Genomic DNA, 17918 nt, shown 5'->3' on the forward strand with positions numbered 1-17918 from the left:
AGGACTCAATAATAAAGTTCCACAGGACTCTGTTTGGAAAATTAAGAGACTGTGTGGGGTTCTCCCTGTAACACTGCATTTGAGACTCTTGTTTGTCTTTAATTTCTACTGTACGAATGCATGCCCACTTTTGTAGGCTGTTCATTATATGATAATATAATTTACTTAATTTTGTACATGCTAGTCAAGAGTGTTTGTTTTTGCACAATATCTTGGTGATTTTTGTATTCTATATATTGTGCTGCCGCTGTTCTTTTGCCCCAACTGGAGATTGGCAACCCTCACTCAGATTCTGTTCCGCTGCAGATCAACACAGCCGCTTCAGATCAACACAGCTACCCACCTGATTTTTTTTTTTTTAAGTCGGCCTTTGACGTTCTGCTGCACTCCAGTTTTATTTCACCGCAGCGGCCCTGTGTGGGTGACCCCGCTGCATCCCAGCTCATCTGGCCAAGCCGCTCTGCCCCACAGCCGCACGGGGGGCAAGCAGATCCAGATGGCAAACGGGTTGAAGGAACAGCTCTGTGTTTGGGGGGATGTGAATGCTACCACCTCTGCAAACCGTACAAAGAAGGGATTTCAAAGCACGCTTCCAAAAAAAAAAAAAAAATTACCCCTAGGAGCTGCACGCACACAAACAGCTCGCTGTGCAAAGCAGCCGCCCAACAGTTATTTCTCAAATGGCCACCCACTCATCTGCTTGGATTTATGGACGGGATTGGAGCATTCGCTCCTTTTCAGTAAGGGCCCTATTAGATCTGCTGTGCATCGTGCGGGAGAGAAGGCCCCAGAAGGAGAAGGAGAAGAAACTCACAGCTGCCGGTTTCTTGACCTAGTGAGAGGCACTCATTCTTCACCGGTGGGATTGGCTACGCAGGGGGACACACCTCTTAGTTCACCATTGGCATTCAATGCCGGGGCTCTGCCCTCAAAGGTGCACCAAAAAGAAGCACCAAGAAGGGTCTACTTCTGAGCATGGGTAGAGGTAGCCACAAAACATCCGGGGACTGAGGTAGAACTTCTGGAGGAGAAGAAATTACTTCTGAGAGTGGATGAATAGCAGTTGTCCTCATTTCAGAAACGGAGGCCATGCTAAGTTCTCAAGGAATTCGTAACCTGGCCAGCCCCAGACAAAATGTCAGCTGAAATCACTGAAACCAGTCAGTGGGACATGCGCTGTTCCTTCTCTGAACATTTGATGGCCACATAAACGGCCCTGCAGGATTTGCGAGGGAATGTTCCTTGGATGGCAACCAGCCCACGGAATAGAAGAGATTCCATCCATGCTTCATGCCGCTCCCGGCACAACAGCACTGTCTTTGTTGGGGGAAGGAGCTACCAAGAGCTAGGAGAAGAGAGGTTCTGCTAGAAACCTAGGGGGAGGGAAACCTGCTTAGGGTTGTCAGGTCCGACTCAAGAAATATCTGGGGACTTTAGAGGTGGAGCCGGGAGCAAGGGTAGGACAAGCACCATTGAACTCCAAAGGGAGTTCTGGCCATCACATTTGAAGGGACCACACTCCTTTTCAATGCTTTCCTTCCATAGGAAATAATGGAGGATAGGGGGCACCTTCTTTGGGGGCTCATAGAATTGGACCCCCCCCCCCGGTCCAATCCTTTCGAAACTTGGGGAGTGTTGTGAGGAGAGGCACTGGATGTTATGCTGAAATGTTGGCGCCTCTACCTCAAAAAACAGCCCCTCTGCAGCCCCAGATACCCACAGATCAATTCTCCGTTATCCCCTATCGGAATCGGTTTCCATAAGGTATAATAGAGTGTCCAGCAGACATTTCACTCCCCACCCCCTGCTTTGTGATTATCCTGAAGCGGGGGGGAGGGCCTCCAAACCAGGGGATCCCCTGCCCCCCCACCTGGGGTTGGCAACCCCACCTGTGCTCCAGAGAGCCTCCAAAAGTAAGGCAGGCATCTTAACGAGCCGTGAGCCGACAAGATTTTCCTTAATCTTATTATTCATCTCTATAATCTGATATTAATTTCTGTATTAAAGAACAAAACTTTTTCAAAAAGAAAACTGTTACTTCCCAGGTAACTCTTGAGAATGGAAAACCAAGCTCCAGGGATAATCCTTCTGAAAAAGATTAAGCCAGCTGGCAAGCAGCAGAGGTGGCTTTGGTTGTGAGTGGAAGGCACAAATCTTCCAATGCATGGGCCTCCACTTCGGGGGGGGGGAGCCTGGCCCAAGGCCCCCTCACTCATGGGTAGAACCAGCAATTTCAAGGGCAGAGCCTACCTGTCAAGGACAAGCGGAGGGTTCAAAGGGCTCTTAGTCATGGGGTCATGGGGTCAAAGGGCAGAGTGAATAGAAAAGACTAATTCATCTGAATAAACATCTGGAGCAGAAGTCCATCAGTGGCTATTAGCCACAGCGTATTGTTGGAACTCTCTGTCTGGGGCAGTGATGCTCTGTATTCTTGGTGCTGGGGGGGGGGCACAGTAGGAGGGCTTCTAGTGTCCTGGCCCCACTGGTGGACCTCCTGATGGCGCCTGGGGTTTTTTGGCTGGGTGTTGGACCGGATGGGCCATTGGCCTGATCCAACATGGCTTCTCTTATGTTCTTATGTGACACAGAGTGTTGGACCGGATGGGCCATTGGCCTGATCCAGCATGGCTTCTCTTATGTTCTTCTGTGACACAGAGTGTTGGACCGGATGGGCCATTGGCCTGATCCAACATGGCTTCTCTTATATTCTTATGTGACACAGAGTGTTGGACTGGATGGGCCATTGGCCTGATCCAACATGGCTTCTCTTATGTTCTTCTGTGACACAGAGTGTTGGACCGGATGGGCCATTGGCCTGATCCAACATGGCTTCTCTTATGTTCTTATGTGACACAGAGTGTTGGACCGGATGGGCCATTGGCCTGATCCAACATGGCTTCTCTTATGTTCTTCTGTGACACAGAGTGTTGGACCGGATGGGCCATTGGCCTGATCCAACATGGCTTCTCTTATGTTCTTATGTGACACAGAGTGTTGGACCGGATGGGCCATTGGCCTGATCCAACATGGCTTCTCTTATGTTCTTATGTGACACAGAGTGTTGGACCGGATGGGCCATTGGCCTGATCCAACAGGGCTTCTCTTATGTTCTTATCTACGATGCACCGCCCCCTTCTGGCTGAGGAGATATCAGCTGGGGAAAGGGAAGTGGAAAAGGCAGCCGGAACCAGCCGCAGCGAAGCTGCTTTAGAGGCGCAGAAAAACCTCCAGTGGAAATTTGGAAAACACTGTGAAAAGTCAAACTAACCAACGGGGCCAGTGCATTGAAGCAGGCCAAGGAGGCAACCGCCTAGGGCCCTCCCCCTGCCCTGCCCCTTTCGCGTTCCCGGGTCTGCACAGACTCAGGAAGGCGAGAGCAGCAAGGTTGCGTGGCAGCATGTGCTCTCCTTGGACCCTGCCTTCCCTTGTAAGGAAAGGCAGGCTATGAGGAGAGCACATGCCACCCCACTGCTCTCGCCTTCCTTGGTCTCTGCAGACGCGGGAAAGCAAAAGCGGCATGCTTGTTCCTCAGAGCCCACCGCACTTAGTATACTAAGCATCCTTTCTAGGTTTAGTAGTTTTAACTGCTACTATTTTTTTTGAGTGATTTCTGATTATGTTTTATAGCTATGTGCAGTCTTCGGACGCGCTGAAAAAAGAATCTTGTGGGTTTTGCAACTTTTTTGCAACTTATTGATGTAGCAGAAACACTTTGGTGTTTTCCCTGAGCTTTTGCCTTGTAAGTATACATCGAGGGGGTTTTGGCTAGAGTCATGTATCCCTGTTTGTATGGAGTTCACACTTTTGAGTTTTTGCTGTCCTTTGCAGTGGTTGAGAGATGTGGTTGGAGCACCCTATGCTAGGAGAGGAGTCGAAGCACGAATAATCAAGTCAACCTGTTCATTGGGACTTTGATGGAACTGTGAAACTTTTGGGGGAATTGTTATTGCTATTTAGTCCTCTGTTGAACATATTTGTAGGATTTTGTTTCAATGCACTCTTAGTTCTTCAGTCACTATAATTTTGGTTGTGCTGCCTTCATCCTACAAGTGACCTCTCTCCCTTTACCAACCTCCAAGTGGTGCCTGGGAATAGCCTGGAATCGCAATTGATCTCCAGTCTGCAGAGATCGGTTCCCCTGGAGAAATCGGCCATTGTGGAGAGCGGACTCCGTGGCATTAGAGACCCTTCCCCTGCCCAAACCCCACCCTCACCAGACTCCACCCCCCAAATCTCCAGGAATTCCAAATTTCAAATTGGCAGCCCAGGAAGGGCCCTTCCCTTACATCAAGCCCCCTCCCCCCCTTCCCACTTCCAGCCTTCTTAGGAAGAATCCAAACTCACCAGGAGATGAAGTTTCGGACAACTGGAACAGCAAAGCTGGGGTTGGCCTCCGCCGGCGAATCTGAAACAAGAATAAGAAGGAAAGTGGTTTTTTCTTTCTCCTCTTCTTGTGGGCAATGCATGTGTTTTCAGACCAGGCTTTTCAAATGTCTCCAGACCCATCTATTTGGCCTTTCTGACCCCCAAGACTAAACAACTGCAATACACTCCTTCTGCGACTGCCGTTGCAGGTTGCAGCTAGCAGAGATCAGCTGCCCTGGAGAAAACACGGAAAACAATATGGCTATCCAGAAAAGTGGTATTGTAACAAAAGGGGAAAAAGAACTGTGTTATTGACAGAAAAACAACATTGGCAGAATTACAATAGAAGGTTGAAACAGCAACAGCAGCCAAGGTAACTATCCATTTCATTCGCCTTCTTCAGGCTGCAATACACTAGGTAAAGCCTTGAATTCAATGATTGAATACCCCCCCCCCATATATATATATATATATACACACTGTGGTTAATAGCCACTAATGGACCTCTGCTCCATATTTTTATCTAGCCCCCTCTTGAAGCTGGCTATGCTTGTAGCCACCGCCACCTCCTGTGGCAGTGAATTCCACACGTTAATCAGCCTTTGGGTGAAGAAGTACCTCCTTTTATCCATTCTAACCCGACTGCTCAGCAATTTCATTGAATGCCCACGAGTTCTTGTATTGTGAGAAAGGAAGAAAAGGACTTCTTTCTCTACCTTCTCCATCCCATGCATTATCTTGTAAACCTCTATCATGTCACCCCGCAGTCGACATTTCTCCAAGCTAAAAAGCCCCAAGCTTTTTAATCTTTCTTCATAGGGAAAGTGTTCCAACCCTTTAATCATTCTAGTTGCCCTTTTCTGCACTTTTTCCAATGCTATAATATCCTTTTTGAGGTGCGGTGACCAGAATTGCACACAGTATTCCAAAAGAGACCGCACCATCGATTTATACAGGGGCATTATGATACTGGCTGATTTGTTTTCAATTCCCTTCCTAATAATTCCCAGCATGGCATTGGCCTTTTTTATTGCAATCGCACACTGTCTTGCCATTTTCAGTGAGTTATCTACCACAACCCCAAGATATCTCTCTTGGTCAGTCTCTGCCAGTTCACACACCATCAACTTGTATTTGTAGCTGGGATTCTTGGCCCCAATGTGTATTATTTTGCACTTGGCCACATTGAACCTCATCTGCCACGTTGACGCCCACTCACCCAGCCTCAACAGATCCCTTTGGAGTTCCTCACAATCCTCTCTGGTTCTCACTACCCTGAACAATTTAGTGTCATCTGCAAACTTGGCCACTTCACTGCTTACTCTCAACTCCAAATCATTTATGAACAAGTTAAAGAGCATGGGACCCAGTACTGAGCCCTGCGGCACTCCACTGCTTACCGTCCTCCACTGCGAAGACTGCCCATTTATACTCACTCTCTGCTTCCTATTAATTAGCCAGTTTTTGATCCACAAGGGGACCTGTCCTTTTACTCCATGACTCTTGAGCTTACTAAGGAGCCTTTGATGAGAAACTTTATCAAAAGCTTTCTGGAAGTCAAGGTAAACAATATTTATTGGGTCTCCTTTGTCCACATGTTTGTTCACCCCCTCAAAGAACTGTAACAGGTTAGTGAGGCAAGATCTTCCCTTACAGAACCCATGCTGAGTCTTCCTCAACAACTCATGTTCATCAGTGTGCCTACTCATTCTGTCCTTGATAATTATTTCTACCAACTTTCCCGGTATTGAAGTCAGACTGACTGGCCTGTAATTTCCTGGATTTCCTCTGGAACCCTTTTTAAAGACGGGGGTGACATTTGCTACCTTCCAGTCCTCAGGAACGGAGGCAGATTTCAATGAAAGATTATATATTTTTGTCAGAAGATCCACAAGTTCAACTTTGAGTTCTTTCAGAACTCTCGGATGTATGCCATCCGGACCTGGTGACGTATTAGTTTTTAATTCGTCTATCAGTTGTAAAACCTCCTCTTTTGTCACCTCAATCTGACTCAGGTCTTTTAACACCCCTTCCAATATAAGTGGTTCTGGAGCAGGCAAACACTTCTCATCTTCCACAGTGAAGACGGAGGCAAAAAATGCATTCAGCTTCTCAGCCATTTCCCTATCCTCCTTCAGTAATCCTTTTACCCCTTGGTCATCCAAGGGCCCCACTGCCTCCCTGGCTGGTTTCCTGCTTCTAATATCCTTGAAGAAAATTTTATTGTTAGTCTTTATGTTTTTTGCAATATGCTCCTCATAGTCCCTTTTTGCCTGCCTGATCACAGTCTTGATCACATGACAAGCATAGGTGAACTCCAAAGGGAGTTCTGGCCATCGCATTTAAAGGGACTGCACACCTTTTAAATGCCTTCCCTCTATTAGAAATAATGAAGGGTAGGGGCACCTTCTTTTGGGGCTCACAGAATTGGACCCCCTGGTCCAATCTTTTTGAAACGTGGAGGGTATTTTGAGGCGAGGCACCGGATGCTATGCTGAACATCTGGTACATCTATCTCAAAAAATAGCCTCCCTCCGAGCCCCAAATTCCCATGGATTAATTCTTCATGATATCCTATAGGAAGCAGTCTCCATAGGGAATAATGGAGTGCCCTGCAAACGTTTCCCATCCCCTTGCTTTCTGATGACCCTGAAGCGGGGGAGGGCCTCCAAACCGGGGAATCCCCTGTTCCCAACTGGAGATTTATGCAAACAACAAAAACAATCTCTGTGATATGAATACACTACCAAACCTTTTAATATTAGGGTTTGTAGAATCTTTCGGGATCAAGTGCCGTGTTCTACTGGAGAAAGTTTTCCTTCCAGACGTTTCGTTCTCAGCTGCGGAGAACATCCTCAGTGGCGTTGCAGCCGGAGCAGGCGCTCAGCCCTTCTTGGCTGCTGTGCATTGAGACAGCATTGAGACAGCAGCATTGCACAGCAGCCAAGAAGGTCAGAGTGCCTGCTCCGGCTGCAACGCCACTGAGGATGTTCTCCGCAGCTGAGAACGAAACGTCTGGAAGGAAAACTTTCTCCAGTAGAACATGGCACTTGAGCCCGAAAGATTCTACAAACCCTAATGATGTTACCCAGCCGTGAAAACCTGAAATCTTTGAAAACCTTTTAATACTTTTGAAATAGGTTTATATACTTTTTAATTATAAAAATGCTTCATACTTACTATGTTTAACACAAAAGTTCACATTGACAACCATAAAAACAATTAAATCCTTATAAACAGAGCCCATAGTGATTAACTGATACAGCTTACAAATAACTGGTTAATAATATAATTGACGCGTTTCGTGTTTCCCACTTCATCAGTATTATATCTTCCACTTATGCTGTATATTACACGGGAGCAAGCCAGTTCCTTTCAATAGAAGCATAGCAAAGCCTTCAGCTCCGTCGCTGGCCACAAAACTCTTCATACAGATTGGATAAAACACTGAGACTTCATAAAGGCACCACCTTGAAATAGGCTTGCCGGTCCCCAGGCCCCAGTGGGGGTTCTCCCACTCCCCCAGGCTCCTTCCCGCCCCCAGTCAGCTGGCCAGCAGGGGGAAGCCCCGCCCCCACTGCCACCATGCGCCTTTCCACCTCTGGAGGCTTCAGACTCGGATTGAAAGACTTTAATCATTTCCGCAGGGCTTGCAAAACCACCCTCTTTCTGCAAGCTTATAAGGAACCCTGAAAGCGACATCTAGCCATCGGAACACATCTATTGAATATAGCACCTTAATTTAATTTATTGTAGTTTTAAATTTTTATGTAACTGTTTTTAAATGTATTTATTAACTGTATTTTAAAATTGTTTTATGTAAATCATGGTGTATACCATGTCCTGTTAGCCGCCCTGAGCCTGCTTCGGCGGGGAGGGCGGGATACAAATAAAATTATTATTGTTGTTGTTATTATTCCTCTTGGGATTATGTGTCTATGTTACTTTGAAGAAGTTGGCAGCAACTTGTGAGTAGAGACGCCAATCCCTCGCTTCAGAGTCGCCAGAAACGGGGGGGGGGGGAGGAAATGTCCGCTGGGCACTTCATTATTCCCTATGCGATCGATTCTCATATGGTATAATGAGGAATTGATCTGGAGGTATCAGGGGCTCTGGGGGGGCTGCTTTTTGAGATAGAGGCACCAGATTTTAATAATAATAATAATAATAATAAAATAAATTTTATTTATATCCCACCCTCCCCGCCGAGGCGGCTCAGGGCGGCTAACAACATCTATACATATACAACAATAGGTAATAAGACTTAATTAACAGTAAAAACATCTAAACATTATAAAAACCCGTTAATAATTAAAAAAATTTAAAATTTTCAGTATAGCATCTAGTGCCTCTCCCCAAAATACCCCCCAGGTTTCAAAATGATTGGACCAGGGAGTCCAATTCTATGAGCCCCAAAAGAAGGTGCCCCTATCCTTCATTATTTCCTATGGAAAGAAGGCATTTTAAAAGGTGTGCAGTCCCTTTAAATGTGATGGCCAGAACTCCCTTGGAGTTCAATTATGCTTGTCACACCCTTGCTCCTGGCTCCGCCCCAATGTCTCCTGGCTCCACCCCCAAAGTCCCCAGATATTTCTTGAATTGGACTTGGCAACCCTACCGTGACAATACAATTAACTAAACTCTAATACAGGTTGTTGTTTATGAACTAATATGATACATTTCAAAGACCCAGGGTGAAACCAAAACTTTATTCTCCAAACAATATAGCTTTTTACAGGGAGCACACACTCTTAACACTCACCCATTGTTGCAATATATTTCTTTTCATTTGGAGCAAGCCACTTATATATCAGGTTCCAACCTTCACTTCTATGTATGGCGTAATGCTCTCCAATAAATTGAGTTGTGCACCAATGAGACCAAGTATGTATAAGGAGTAAGTTATTTTTCATTAATAGGGTTGCCAATCCCCAGGTGGGGGCAGGGGATCCCCTGGTTTGGAGGCCCTCCCCCCGCTTCAGGGTCGTCAGAAAGCGGGGGGAGGGGAGGGAAATGTCTGCTGGGAACTCTGTTATTCCCTGTGGAGATTTATTCCCATAGAAAATCATGGAGAATTGATCTGCGGGTATCTGGGGCTCTGGGGGGGCTGTTTTTTGGGGTAGAGGCACCAAATTTTCAGCATAGCATCTAGTGCCTCTCCCCAAAATACCCTCGAAGTTTCAAAAAGATTGGACCAATTCTATGAGCCCCAAAAGAAGGTGCCCCTATCCTTCATGGTTTCCTATGGAAGGAAGGCATTGAAAAGGTGTGCCGTCCTTTTAAATGTGATGGCCAGAACTCCCTTTGGAGTTCAATTATGCTTGTCACAGCCTTGATCTTGGCTCCACCCCTAATTTCTCCTGGCTCCACCCCCAAAGTCTCCTGGGTCCACCCCCAAAGTCCCCAGATATTTCTTGAATTGGACTTGGCAACCCTATTCATTAAGAGCAGGACCAAAGTCTGTCTTTATTGCTGCCAAAAAGGCTCTAAAGATACTGCCTACTGTTGGTCCTTTTCAAGCGAATGTACCCCATAATTGCTTACAGCGGCCTATGCAGTCTCTTGGCCCCAAAAGTGCACAGACCTGAATCAGCGTTGCCGACTTATTTAGAACACTTTAATATGATTTCTTTAGTTCTTTAAGGCAACCTAATGTTTGATACAAATCGGCTGACATGAAAAGTTTGTTTCATATTCATGCGTCCTTTGCAATTAATTTTATTATCTTATGTAGGAGTCAACCCATGGGTCAATATATATGCTTTAACGTTTAATATCAATCTATTATTTTTTAAAAATCATTTTTTAATCCCCAAACTAGGCAGAGTAAGATGTGTATTAATAACTAGGGTTTTATCTGTTTTATCTGTTTTATCTGTTTTAAATATGGATCCCTTTATATGTGTAATTTTGATGGATCTACTATTGGAAGCCGCCCTGAGCCACTTGTGGGAAGGGCGGGATATAAATCTTAAATAAATAAATAAATAAATAAGAACGACAGGGGAATCACTGTGAGGATATATGCAAACAACAAAAACAATCTCTGTGATATGAATAAAACCTAGTTGCTAATTTCAGGTTTGGAAATGCCTGGAGATTTGGGAGGTGGAGCCAGGGAAGGGTGGCATTTGCGGAAAGGTTGTGACCTTACAGAATACAATGCCACGGAGCTCACCCTCCAAAGCATCAATGTCCTCTAGGGGAACTGATCTCGGTAGTCTGGAGATGAGCTGTGATTCCAGAGGATCCCCAGGTCCCACCTGGAGGCTGGCATCCTGAGCACGTGCACACTCGCTGGCATTTTAAAAAGTTTTTTAAAATGGTGGCCGCCTCAGTTTTGCACTTAGTGATTCTGGAGCCCTGGGCCAAAGTCCTGAGGCTGGCATCCCTTGGCACTCACTGTGCCCCTCGAAACAAAGATGCCACCTTCTTAGCACATTGATTTCTATGGATGGAGAAGGGCGGAGCTTTCCTTAAAATGGATTATAAAATCTGAATGATGCCGATATAAATAAAGATGGCACTGTCACAGTGTAAATGTTTATGGGCTCAGGGGTGGCCAAACTTGCTTAACCTAAGAGCCACAAGACATGAACGTCAGATGTTTGAGAGCCGCAAGACATGAACGTCAGATGTTTGAGAGCCCAAGACATGAACGTCAGATGTTTGAGAGCCACAAGACATGAACGTCAGATGTTGGAGAGCCGCAAGACATGAACGTCAGATGTTTGAGAGCCGCAAGACATGAACGTCACATGTTTGAGAGCCACAAGACATGAACGTCAGATGTTTGAGAGCCGAAAGACATGAACGTCAGATGTTTGAGAGCTGCAAGACATGAACGTCAGATGTTTGAGAGCCGCAAGACATGGACGTCAGATGTTTGAGAGCCACAAGACATGAACGTCAGATGTTTGAGAGCCGCAAGACATGAACGTCAGATGTTTGAGAGCCCCAAGACATGAACGTCAGATGTTTGAGAGCCGCAAGACATGAACGTCAGATGTTTGAGAGCCCCAAGACATGAACGTCAGATGTTTGAGAGCTACAAGACATGAACGTCAGATGTTTGAGAGCCGCAAGACATGAACGTCAGATGTTTGAGAGCCCCAAGACATGAACGTCAGATGTTTGAGAGCTGCAAGACATGAACATCAGATGTTTGAGAGCCCCAAGACATGAACGTCAGATGTTTGAGAGCTGCAAGACATGAATGTCAGATGTTTGAGAGCCGCAAGACATGAATGTCAGATGCTTGAGAGCCGAAAGACATGAACGTCAGATGTTGGAGAGCTACAAGACATGAACGTCAGATGTTTGAGAGCCGCAAGACATGAAGAATGTCAGATGTTTGAGAGTCACAAGACATGAACGTCAGATGCTTGAGGGCTGCAAGACATGAACATCAGATGTTTGAGAGCCGCAAGACATGAACGTCAGAAGTTTGTGAGCCAAAAGACATGAATGTCAGATGTTTGAGAGCTACAAGACATGAAGAATGTCAGATGTTTGAGAGTCACAAGACATGAACGTCAGATGTTTGAGAGCCACAAGACATGAATGTCAGATGTTTGAGAGCCAAAAGACATGAATGTCAGAAGTTTGAGAGCCACAAGACATGAATGTCAGATGTTTGAGAGCTACAAGACATGAAGAATGTCAGATGTTTGAGAGTCACAAGACATGAACGTCAGATGTTTGAGAGCCGCAAGACATGAATGTCAGATGTTTGAGGGCTGCAAGACATGAATGTCAGATGTTTGAGAGCCACAAGACATGAATGTCAGATGTTTGAGAGCCACAAGACATGAATGTCAGATGTTTGAGAGCCACAAGACATGAGCGTCAGATGTTTGAGAGCTGCAGGACAAGGAAGGAAAGAAGGAAGGAAGATGGGGAGGAGGGGAGGAGAGGTGGAAAGAAAGCAACTTTAATTTTAAATGCATTCTCCAAGCCGCCAGCTGACTTAGCTTGGAGAGGTGACTTAAAGAGAGAAATGCCTTTTCCAAGTCAGCCAACAAGGTGAGAGCCACAGAATATGTGTGAAAGAGCCACCTCTGGGCTAGCACCTACTTCATCCAATGTGTGAAGCATTATCTTTAGTTGGCATATATACAGGCAAAAAGCACAGAGGGAAATTGTTAAAGAACACGACCATTCCGCCTTTAAGAGGGTATCAGTGAGCGGCGTAACACGGAAGAAGCATTCCACAGCCTTTGAGAGCCATTGCTTTCAGTGCCCTCCCTGCGCCAATGTACCTCTGTCTGCCAGCTGAAAGATAACACTTCAGGGGTTGGACAAAGGGGAAAGTTTATGCCTCAATAAATCCGTGTGGCCTTTGAAGCTATACAGGACTCGGCTGCTTCTGCAGTTCCAGTCCAATAAAGCCGCTCCTCTGGAATATCTCACTAGCAGGGCCCAGCTCTTCTTTCGTAGGCCTCAACCGAATACACGTCAATTGTGTTTATCTAGGTTTTAAAAAAGATGCTGTATATTCAAGAAGATAATGTTGTTCTTGATCTAGCCAGTGTGGAGAAGCAGTATTGGAACATCGCTATTTATATTGGGGGGTGGGGATGGGGGCTGAGTCTACCAGCCGTCAGCCTGTCTAACAAAATGTCTACAGCTAGGCCTGTATTTACTTTATTCAGGTATTTATACCCTGCTTTCCTCCCCAGTGGAGAGCCAAAGCCTGACAATATCATTCTCCCTTCCCCTCCATTTTACAACAGCTCAGTAAAGTAGGTTAGGTTGTGAGAAGGAGAAGGAGGAGGAGGAGGAGAAGGAAGAGAAGGAGGAGAAGAAGAAAAAGAAGATGATGATATTGGATTTATATTTCGCCCTATAATCTGACTCTCCGAATCTCAGAGCAGTCACAATCTCCTTTACTCCCCCCCCATGTAATTGGGGCTGAGAGAGCTCTTACAGCAGCTGGCCTTTTAAGGACAGCTCTGCGAGAATTATGGCTGACCCAAGGCCATTCCAGGCAGCTGCAAGTGGAGGAGTGGGGAATCAAGCCCGGTTCTCCCAGATATGAGAACTATGGCTGACCCAAGGCCATTCCAGCAGCTGCAAGTGGAGGAGTGGGGAATCAAACCCGGTTCTCCCAGATAAGAGAGCTCTGGCTGACCCAAGACCATTCCAGCAGCTGCAAGTGAAGGAGTGGGGAATCAAAGTCGGTTCTCCCAGATAAGAGAGCTATGGCTGACCCAAGGCCATTCCAGCAGCTGCAAGTGGAGGAGTGGGGAATCAAACCCAGTTCTCCCAGATAAGAGAGCTATGGCTGACCCAAGGCCATTCCAGCAGCTGCAAGTGGAGGAGTGGGGAATCAAACCCGGTTCTCCCAGATAAGAGAGTTCTGGCTGACCCAAGGCCATTTCAGCAGGTGCAAGTGGAGGAGTGGGGAATCAAACTGGGTTCTCCCAGATAAGAGAGCTCTGGCTGACCCAAGGCCATTCCAGCAGCTGCAAGTGGAGGAGTGGGGAATCAAACCCAGCTCTCCCAGATAAGAGTCCGCACACTTAACCACTACACCAAACTGGCTCTTGAGAGAGAGAGATTAAACTAGGGTTGCCAGCCTCCAGGTGTGGCCTGGAGATCCCTGGCTCTTAAAAATGACCTCCAGCTGGCAGAGATCGGCTCCTCTGGAGAAAAGGGCTGCTTTGGAAGGTGGACTCTACAGCCTTGTGCGCCGCTGAGGCCCCTACCTTCTGCAAGTCCCGCCCTCTCCTGGATCCACCCCCAAATCCTTGGCATCTTCCATGGCAGAGTGGGGATGCCATGTACCCTAGCCAATGGTGAGGGATGGGGGGGGGCAGGATTGCCCGATCCAGGTTGGGAAACTCCTGGAGGTTTGGGGGGGGTGGAGCCTGAAGAGGACAGGGACCCCAATGGGATACAAGGCCCTAGAGTCTGCCCTCCAGTGTCCATTTTTACCAGAGGAACTGATCTCTGCAGTTTGGAGATGAGTAGTAATTCCAGGAGATGAGCTGTAATGCCAGTGGATCTCCAGGTCCCGCCTGGAGGCTGGCATCCCTCATCTCTCAGTTCCTAAACTGACATTCCAACCACTAGACCACACTTTGATGTTGCATAGAATAAAAACATACAGTCTGCACTGGGAAACCCAAACTCAACACCGAAAACTGCAGAAGCCTTACAAAATAATTTGCTATGAATGGGGAGGCACTGCGGCTCACTGGCGGAGCATCTGCTTGGCACGCAGAAAGTCCCCGGTTCAGTCCCCGGCATCTCCCGCTAAAAGGTACTTTTCTCCCTTTCTCACAATACAAGAACTCATGGGCATTCCATGAAATTGCTGAGCAGTCAGGTTAGAACAGATAAAAGGAAGTCCTTCTTCACCCAAGGGCGAGGAACACAAGAATTCACTGCCACGGGAGGTGGCGGCGGCTGCCAGCATAGCCAGCTTCAAGAGGGGATTGGATAAACATTTGGAGCAGAGGTGCATCAGTAGCTATTAGCCATAGCGTATTGTTGGAACTCTCTGTCTGAGGCAAGTAATGCTCTAATTCTTGGTGCTTGGGGGGCAAACAGTAGGAGGGCTTCTTGTGTTCTGGCTCCACTGGTGGACCTCCTGATGGCGCCTGGTTTTTTGGCCACTGTGTGACACAGAGTGTTGGACTGGATGGGCCATTGGCCTGATCCAACATGGCTTCTCTTATGTTCTAGGGCAGGGGTGGCCAAACTTGCTTAACATAAGAGCCTCATAGAATAAATGTCAGATGTCTGAACATGAACATCAGATGTTTGAGAGACAAGGAAGGAAGGAAGGCAAACAGATGGGGTAGGAGGAGGGAGAGAGAGAGAGAGGTGGAAAGAAAGCAACTTTAACTCTAAATGCATACTCCAATCTGCCAGCTGGCTTGGCTTGGAGAAGTGGTTTAAAGAGAGAAATGCCTTCTCCAAGCCAGCCAATAGGGCAGTGGGAGTTTCAAGAGCCACACAATATGTGTGAAAGAGCCACACGTGGCTCCCGAGCCACAGTTTGGCCACCTCTGTTCTAGGGATTGCGTCGGAGGTGACCTCCGCCTGAGACCCTGGAGAGCTGCTGCCAGTCTGAGCAGACAATACTGAACATATATGAACATATGAAGCTGCTTTATACTGAATCAGACCCTCAGCCCATCAAAGTCAGTATTGTCTACTCAGACTGGCAGCGGCTCTCCAGGGTCTCAAGCTGAGGTTTTTCACACCTACTAGGTTTTTCACACCTTTCTAGTTGGAGGTGCCAGGGATTGAACCTGGGACCTTCTGATTACCAAGCAGATGCTCTCCCACTGAGCCACCGTCCCTCCCCTTAGACATATGAACATATGAAGCTGCCTTCTACTGAATCAGACCCTCAGTTCATCAAAGTCAGTATTGTCTTCTCAGACTGGCAGCGGCTCTCCAGGGTCTCCAGCTGAGGTTTTTCACACCTATTTGCCTGGACCCTTTTTTGGAGATGCCAGGGATTGAACCTGGGACCTTCTGCTTCCCAAGCAGATGCTCTACCACTGAGCCACCGTCCCTCCCCTCTGACCTGGATGGACTGAGGGTCTGATTCAGAATAAGACAGCTTCATGGGATCATGGTTTCTTTTCCTCTGGAGTGAGTGATGTGGCCCATTTCTAGGAGTGCCAGCCTCAAGGCAGGACCTGGAGGTCCAGTGGCATTACAGCTCATCTCCAGACTACAGAGCTCAGCCCCCTTGGAGAAAATGGATACTTGGACTTGATGACGCTGTACCCCCCTGAGATCCCTGTCCTCCCCAGCCTCCATTCCCCAAACCTCCGGGAGTTGGCAATCCTCTCCTCTCATCCCCTCTTGGGGGGGGGGGGGGGAGGTTCTATATACAGAAGCAAAAAAGCTCCCAGCTCAAGAAGTTGAATTCAGCAAGCAGCATGTGGGGTCTTTGCTGTTGCGGGTCTGAGCACAGAATCGCCGAAAGCACGCGAGAAAAGTGCACAAGGCACTTTTTCTCCAGGGGAGCTGACCTCCGTCGTCCTTGAAGGGCCGTCCTATAGAGAGGATGGGGTGGCCAAACTTGCTTAACGCAAGAGTCACCTAGAATAAACATCAGATGTTTGAGAGCCACAAGACACGAACGTCAGATGTTTGAGAGCTGCAACGAAGGCAAATAGACAGAGAGGCAAGTCGAGACGGAAAGCGACTTTAACTTTAAACGCATTCTCCAAGCTGCCAGCTGGTTTGGCTTGGAGAAGTGCTTTAAAGAGAGAAATGACTTGTCCAAGCAGGCCAATGGGGTGGCGGGGGCTTCCAGAGCCACAAAATCTGTGTGAAAGAGCCACACTAGCTCCAGACAGAGCCGCAGTTTTGCCATCCTTGATCTATCCGGCAAATGCTGAGAAGCCCACACTGCTTTGGTTTAGCAAGGCTGTATACCCCAGACCTCTCCTGGAACATAACACTTGCACAAAGAGTCACTGTATATGTGTATGTGTGTGTGTGTATATATATATATATATATATATATATAGAGAGAGAGAGAGAGAGAGAGAGAGAGAGAGAGAGAGAGAGAGAGAGAGAGAGAGAGAGAGAGAGAGAGAGAGTTTGCACATCTGCAAACTATGGAGAGTTTGGCCCTGCACATAGAAACGTCTGTGGGCATGAAAAAAATGCACAGAGATGCATGTGAGAAAATAAACAAGTCACCCCAATTGGATCTGTGGACTCGAGGGCGAGTGGGCAACAGCACTAATAACGCACACCTCAGGGCTTGCACGCGGGCCTTTCAAGCCGCCACAATCTCTGTCCGCGTTTTCCTCCACCGCCCCCCCCCCCCCTCTTGTCTAACCCTATTCGTGCATTTCTGGCGCGCGCGCTCCCAAGTTTGCAGCAGCGCCCGGGACTTCACTTCTTCAGAGGCGCGCGTGTTTCTCCAAATCTGCTGTATGAATAACGTACAGTTCGCCTTCCAGCCGTGGGAGACGCCGCATAAGAGAACCTGTGTGTCTGAGACCTCTAAAGACTTCCCCAGTCTTAACCTGGCAGTCTGGAAGTCGGTCTCCTGGTTGCTTTCTCCACGCTGTGCGGCAGGAACTGAAGCGCCTGAGTGCAAGGTATCCCTTGAGCTTATATATATATATATTTTTCAAAGCATGCAACACGTTAAAAGCCTGCTGCTTTTGCACCCGAGAGTCTAAGATCTTGCAGCAGAAACCAGCCCCCTCGCAGCCAGCTCCATCCCTTGACCTCGAGGACCCCCCCTCCCCTTACCATTTCCACCGCCCTGGGGTCCAGCTGGCTGGGGGGAGCGGGCACCGAAAACTGGATCTTCTTGCGCTCTTTGGGGTCCATCCTGGAATCCCGTTTCCACTCGCAGAAGGTTGGGGGAGGGGGGGACGTCTCCGGCTCTGTTCTGGCTGGGGAGGTGGAGAAGGCTGCCCCACCGGGTCTCCCTTCCTCAGCCCCCTCTGGATCGGCCTCCTTTGGCGGGCTGCGCGCCCCACCGCGACCCCCTTCGCCCCTTAGCAGCAGCAGAAGCGCCCTGTGCCAACTTCTGGCTCTGCGCGAAGCGAGTGAAGACG

General features: G+C 47.7%; 1 protein-coding gene across 1 annotated transcript in view; it reads right to left on the reverse strand.

Annotated features, from left to right (window-relative positions):
* Positions 1-17692, reverse strand: part of PPP1R1B (protein phosphatase 1 regulatory inhibitor subunit 1B) — a 95148-nt gene extending 77456 nt beyond the window's left edge. Inside the window, exons 1-2 of the mRNA XM_060255961.1 lie at positions 17608-17692; positions 4345-4405 (exon numbers count right to left, since the gene is read on the reverse strand). Of these exons, the coding sequence (XP_060111944.1) occupies positions 4345-4405; positions 17608-17688 (142 nt within the window). The 5' untranslated portion in view covers positions 17689-17692. The remainder of the gene's footprint in view (positions 1-4344; positions 4406-17607) is intronic.
* Between the last annotated feature and the right edge of the window lie 226 nt (positions 17693-17918).

This window comes from Heteronotia binoei, chromosome 15 (genome assembly GCF_032191835.1).
Source record: "Heteronotia binoei isolate CCM8104 ecotype False Entrance Well chromosome 15, APGP_CSIRO_Hbin_v1, whole genome shotgun sequence".
NCBI classification, from domain to species: domain Eukaryota; kingdom Metazoa; phylum Chordata; class Lepidosauria; order Squamata; family Gekkonidae; genus Heteronotia; species Heteronotia binoei.